The 6,159-nt window shown below is 57.1% G+C and overlaps 1 protein-coding gene across 1 annotated transcript; it reads left to right on the top strand.

Annotated features, from left to right (window-relative positions):
- The first annotated feature begins 2,076 nt into the window (after window positions 1-2,076).
- GNG8 (G protein subunit gamma 8) lies at window positions 2,077-5,310 on the top strand. Its single transcript, XM_039881648.1, has 3 exons — window positions 2,077-3,346; window positions 4,680-4,867; window positions 5,121-5,310. Exons 1-3 carry the CDS (start codon window positions 3,319-3,321, stop codon window positions 5,247-5,249), a joined length of 345 nt encoding a protein of 114 aa, XP_039737582.1. The 5' UTR covers window positions 2,077-3,318; the 3' UTR covers window positions 5,250-5,310.
- Window positions 5,311-6,159: the final 849 nt, after the last annotated feature.

Raw genomic sequence — 6,159 nt, 5'->3', positions numbered from 1 at the left:
ATCCATATTTGACTTTATAGATTTGCCCCTTCTGGACAGTCCATATAACTGGAATCATGCAATATCTGAACTTTTGTGTCTGTCTTCTTAGCATGTTTTCAGAGTTTACATGTTATAGTTTGTGTCCGTCCTTCATTTCTTCTGATTGACACCTGATATTCCACTGTCTGGATATATCACATTTAGTTTCTCCATTCATCAGTTGATAGACATTTGGGTTGTTTCCACTTTGGGACTATTAGGAAAAATACTGCGATGAACAAGTTTTTGCGTGGATGTATGTTTTCATTTCTCCTAGGGACAGACCTAGGAGTGGAATTGCTGGGTCCGGTGGTGACACTGTAAGGTGGTGACCTTCTGGGGAACTGCTAGACTGTTTTCCAGAGTAGCTGCAGCGTTTTGCATTCCCACCAGCAGTGTCTGAGGGGCCCAGTTTCTCCACATCCTCACTAACACTTGCTATTATCTGGGGACTTCAGTTCAAACAGGGTCCCTCTGGCTGCCCTGTGGGGATCAGGCTGAGGGAGACAGAGGCAGAAGCTGGGGACCCAGTGAGGCGTGACTGTACTACTCCAAGCGGGAGGCTATGGTGGCTGGACCCAGAGTGCGGGCCGCAGAGGAGATAGGTAATAAATGACGGGATTGTGTAAAGACTTTGACCACGGAGCTAATGGGATTTGTTGCTAGATATTTGTGGAGTGCGAGGGAGGGAGGAAGGGACGTCAAGGATGATTCTCCAGGTTTTATTATCAACTGAGATGGATAAGACTACGGTAGGAGTGGGCTTGGCGGGTGGATCTGGAGCTCAGCTTTGGACGGCTGAGTTTGAGAGTCCCACCAGACAGCCTGGTGGGAACACACAGTAGGCGATTCGGTATTTTGGCCTTAGAACTACTGTTGGCGTCCACTGCACGTTTCTTGAATAGTGAAAGACATAATTGAACCCGAATCCAGGGTCTCGGTTTTCCCCTGCAAGAAATGGGGGCAATAACACCACATCGACTAGTAAGTGGGCTGTCACGAGGCAGGGCGACTCCTATGCGGCACATGGCAGGGCTGCACACCTGGAAACCCAGGTCATGCCGTAGGGTGGAAAGAGGGCTGAGGTCGCGGCTCGGTTCAGGCAGGGTCCGTCTGTCTGTCTCCCCCGCCCCCCAGCCTCTAGCCGCCGTCCCGGAAGGGGACGGGAGATTGGGTCGTCAACCTGTCTATCCCAGCTCTGAGCTGGGTTTCCTCCTTGGGGGCTGCCCGGGCCAGAATTGCTGATGGAAACCAGCTGCGGGAGGCGCCCAGGCTGGGCGCACGCCCAGGCCCCTCCCCGGCGCCGGCGGACCCCGCTAAGTGGGGGAAACGAGGGCGTCCTAGCTCCCCTCCCCCCTTCCGCAGCGGGGCCCGGGGCCCTGGAACGTCCGGCGCGCCTGATGCTTTCCAGATGTGAGCCTGGTTCCCCTCCCCCAGCTGGCCCCGTTGCTCCGGCAGAGTAGGGGAGGAGGGGAGCCAGGGTCCCACACCCCCCATCAAATCGCTACACCACGGACCTGGGCCGGTGTCCCCTCCCCGCAGATCTCGCGTTCCGGGCCAGGCCGTAAAAACTGAATTAAGATGGGCTCACTGTGGTAGAGGCGCTCCTTCCCCCACCTCCACCTCCTTGCTGGGCTCCCGCCTCCGCCCCTCGCGCAGCCGGCAGGGGTGGTCGGGCCACGCCCCACCCAGGCCACGCCCCAATGCTCAGCCCCACCCATCGACACGCCCCCTTAGAACCCTGAGACCACGCCCCCTGGAAGCAGCTCTGAGAGTCCCGCCTCCGCCATCACCCTCTGGAAGGCGCAGGCTGTCTCTGCCCGCCTCTGGGTCTGGGTATCTGTATTTCTCGGTCCCCGTCTCCAGCTCTACATTTCTGCCCGTCCTAGACCCTTTATGTCTCTGCGTCTCGGTCTCCCTCTCTGCAATCCTCTGGCCGTCCCTGTCTCTTTTGAATCCCGAGGTCTCTATCTCTCCGAATCTGTGTCTCTGTATCCTTGTCTCTCTCGTTTCTCTGTCTCTCCCTGCATCTCTCTCTCCTTCTCTCGGCGTCCCAGTCCGTCTCCAGTTCTCTCTCTCTTGCCTTCTTGTGGGTCCCTCTGTCCCATGTCTGCACCCCAGCCAGCCCGCAGGGGCGACTTGCTCTCCCGATTTCCACCTCCTCCTGGGGCTTTGGCGCCGGCGGGGCGGGCGGCTCGGCGGGCCGCGGGCGACCCCGTGTGGCCGTCAGGGGGACTGTCCGAAGAGGACAGAGGATTGAGCGCACACCCTCAGAGGTGTGCTGAGTGCAGAGAGACACTGTGGGCGTCTGTGGGTGACACGGGAGATGGTGTGTGCCACCAGGAGACTGTGTGGGTGTGTACTACTGTGAGATTGTGCATGACGCCAGAGGTCGTGCGTGGCTGTGTGACCCTGTGAATTGTGTGGCAAGCAGAGTGTGATTGTGTGAAGTCGTGTGTTACCCCTAGAGCTTGTAACTGTGTATGTGACATGAGAAAGATGACATGTAGGTGACTGTGTGTGATGCCGTGTGCCTGAGACACTATTTGGGAGACCGTGACATCGAGAGACCATGTGTGAGAGGGAGAGATTGTGTGTGACAGTGTGCAACATGGTGAAGACATGAGTGCCACGTGTGTCACATGGGCAGATGATGTGTGAGACCGAATGCGTGTGATCCACCCAGATGATGTGAGAGGGTAGTGCGAGAGGCTCAGGGGGACTGGGTGTGACAGAGAGACCATGTGAGTATAAGTCAGTATGTGTCAGCCACACTGATGAACTGTGAGGTCATGTGGGAGACGGACAGACTGGCACCGGATGGTGACAGTGCATGAGAGTGTATAACTGTGCGGGGCACTCGGAGATGAGAGTACGAGAGAGAGCTTGCGTGTGTAAAAGCGGGAGGCTGCTGTGTTAGGGCAACAGCTGTGCGTGATATGGACTGCGTGGGGCTCAGCCAGAGATTCTGCACACAACGGTTGGTGGAGGGGACGAACTCTGTGTGACTGTGCGTCCGGGAATGTGTAAGATTGTGTGTGACATTTAGAGGTGGTGCAAGAATGGGTGTGACTGTGGGAGTTGCTGGATATATGACTGTTACTGTGTAATACCCTGAGATAGTATGTTTGACTGTGGTTGTGCGAGATGTCGTTGGTGATGTGTCACACTGAGAGACTGCGAGAGACTGTGTGGCATTTAGAGAGACCACGTGACTGTGGCACCGTGGGAGATTGTGTATTGAGCACGGGTTGTTTGTGAGACTCTGGCAACACTTGTGTGACACAGCGAGAGATAATGCATCTCTGTGCGAGGGACTGCGAGTGTGAGTCTGTTTGCTGAGAGGGGTCATCTGTGGTGGGGTGGCACTGAGGTGGCCAGTACGACAGGGCGGGAGAGCATGATGAAAGTGTGTGTGGGTAGTGTGTGTGTGTGTGTGTGTGTGTGTGTGAGAGGAGAGAGAGAGAGAGGAGACAAGATTGGAGAGGAGATCAAAAGACACCCAGAACAGGATTACAGAGATGGCAGAGAACACCCAAAACATCCCGAGAGGACAGGTGACAGAGATAGGACCCAGACGGCGGACCGGCCATGTTTGCTAAGGGTGGATGGTGCGTGCGGCGGCAGGGATATGATATGGCGGTCCTCAGGGTCAAACCAGACGAGGTTGTCGTTTGTTTCATATTTACCTCCCAGGTTTCAGAAGCTCTGGTAACAATGGAGTTTCAGTCTGGGTCTCTAATTCCACCCTCTGTTCGATTCTAGTTGATCTATCCATCGAATGAATGTGTGAGAATAATGACGTTATACTTTCTCCATGAGCTCTGTTCTCCTCTGCAGCTCCCCTTTGTCCTCTGCTTGCCCTCCTTGCTGTTTTGCTTTTATCCCTTCTCCTCCCTTCAGGGTTTCTCCTGCTTTTCTGTACTGCTTATGGGCTCTTCCTTGTCTTCAAGGTCTGCATTACTGACATCCTCCTTGACTTCTCCTGTTCTCCTTTGAATCGCCTCTTGCTATGTTTCTTGTAATTCATTTCCCTTCTGTCAGATTTGCTCCCTTTTGTCTCACCCTGTTCTCTGTTCGTTTAATTTCCTCTTTGTTCCTTCTGTTCTCTTTCTCTCAGTTTTTTAGAGGCCTCCAGTTTCAGTTCTCCTCGGCTGTCTATTGTCCTTTGTCCTCTGTTCTGTCTGTCAGTCGTACCTCACCTTGAATTCTCTGCTGCTGGCTGAGGAGCCTTTGAGGTGGCTGGGCTGGGAGCTTGAAGTGGTGCAGTTACACATATAGTCTTGAGGTTCTCTCAGTTCTCCCGCCGCGATCTTAATTCCTTGTTCTCCCTGGAGCCGCCGCTAATTGGCCTGGGGAAGGCCCCCCTCCTGGCTCATGCTCTGTCCCTGGCGGCTGAGGACACCTGGATCCTGCTCCAGCACCTGTGGCCCTGTCCTTCTGTCCCTCCCTGCACCTGCCTCTCAGCCTTGCATCTGTGCTTCCTTCCTGCCTTCCTCGCCCCTCTCTGTCCCTCCCTCCACCTGCCACTAGGTACCCCATCTGTGCACCCCTCCATCCTTCCTCTTGCTCCTCTTCTCCCGTTTCATCTGTGCCTCCCTCCCCCTGCCTCTGGGCACCCCCAATCGTGCGCCTTTCCACTCGTACCCGGTCGCCAGGTCCCACGCCACCGCCACGCTCACCTGGGGACCGAGAGTTGCCCCTAGCACACCTCCTCAGGCTCCGCTCCCGCCCGGCTTTTAACCCATTCCCTGCCGCAGCCATGTCCAACAACATGGCCAAGATCGCCGAAGCCCGCAAGACGGTGGAACAGCTAAAGCTGGAAGTGAACATCGATCGCATGAAGGTGCCGGGTCGGGGTGGGAGGAAGGCGGGGACTCCGGACCGGGTCTGAACCGGGCGTGGTTGGCAGTGGGGCCGGGAGCCTGCGGGGAAGAGCCCCTTCCGACCCGGGCTGGACCGTGGGGAGAGGCCCGGGGAGGGGCGGGACAACGGGAGGGGCGTGGTCTCGGATGGGCGGGGTCTGGGGCCGGGTCGCGCCGTGGGCGGGGCCTGGGGCGGGGCGGGGCGGGGCGTGGACCTTCGCCCCGCGCCCGCAGGTGTCGCAGGCGGCCGCGGAGCTCCTGGCCTTCTGCGAGACGCACGCCAAAGACGACCCGCTGGTGACGCCGGTACCGGCCGCAGAGAACCCCTTCCGCGACAAGCGCCTCTTCTGCGTCCTGCTCTGAGCCTTCCTGACAGCCTACCCTCCCCTGCCAAAGTATGAATCCAATAAACGTGCTGATTGTGGCGGCGCCTGCATTTTCGGGGAAACTGAGGCACGCGCGGAGCTGGGGTCCACCGCGTCTCTTCGCACCCGCCTGAGTGTGTGTAGCGTGTGGGCGTGGGGTGAGGATATGCGGGGTTTGTGGACGCGGAGGGTGTATCGGAGGAAAGGAGCCTGCGCCGAGAGCTCTGGGATCCTGAATTTATTTACTCGTCCCAACAGCCCCGGAGGCAGCTAGCTACTTGTATGGTATCCGTTTTACAGACGAAGAAAGGGAGCCAGAGGTCCCTTACTCAAAGTCACACAGCTAGGAGATAATGAGTTGAAGACTGTGGATCCTAGCGCCCCCTGAACCCCTCCGCTGGCCTCTCTCCCCTCCTCCTTCCTGGGCTGGAGGTTCCTGGGAGCTCCTGTGCCCCTCCCACCTCATCCCTAAATGACTCCGCTCTTTTTTTTTCCACATCTGGCTGCGCCCTGCCACAAGCCTACCTCTGTCCTTAAGCACAGAACTCTGTTCATTCGTTCATTCATTCTTCCAAGCTGTGTACCCGCCCTGAGCTGGTTGAAGCTGGGGACATGGCTGTGTCCGAGATGGCCCTGGCCCCGCCCTCCTGGGGCTCAGAATCCAGCGGGAGAGACAGACATGTCCCCAGACTCAGCTTGGGGATCAGGGAGGGCTTCCTGGAGGAGGAGACATCTGGGCTGGGACGTGGTGGTAATAAAACGTGGGATCCCGAGAAGAGAGCAGTGTGGCTAGAGGGAGAGGAGACCAACTGACATGAACGTTCCTTACTGCGACAACGATTTTCTTTGTTCTGGGGATGCAGGGGTGACTGTGACAGCTCTGGTTCCTGTCCTGTGTTTCCCACTTC

The sequence above is a fragment of the Pteropus medius genome, unplaced genomic scaffold (genome assembly GCF_902729225.1).
Source record: "Pteropus medius unplaced genomic scaffold, Ma_sr-lr_union100, whole genome shotgun sequence".
Lineage (NCBI taxonomy): Eukaryota > Metazoa > Chordata > Mammalia > Chiroptera > Pteropodidae > Pteropus > Pteropus medius.
The sequence above is the reverse complement of the archived record's forward strand: the minus strand, read 5'-3'. Positions and strand labels throughout refer to the sequence as shown.

Excerpts from the sequence above, each read along its gene's own strand:
- GNG8 (XM_039881648.1), top strand. The coding sequence starts at position 3,319 with ATGCATCTCTGTGCGAGGGACTGCGAGT. Across the intron at positions 3,347-4,679 it reads CTGTGCGAGGGACTGCGAGT|GTCCCACGCCACCGCCACGC; the intron begins GTGAGTCTGTTT and ends CCCGGTCGCCAG. Across the intron at positions 4,868-5,120 it reads TGAACATCGATCGCATGAAG|GTGTCGCAGGCGGCCGCGGA; the intron begins GTGCCGGGTCGG and ends CCGCGCCCGCAG.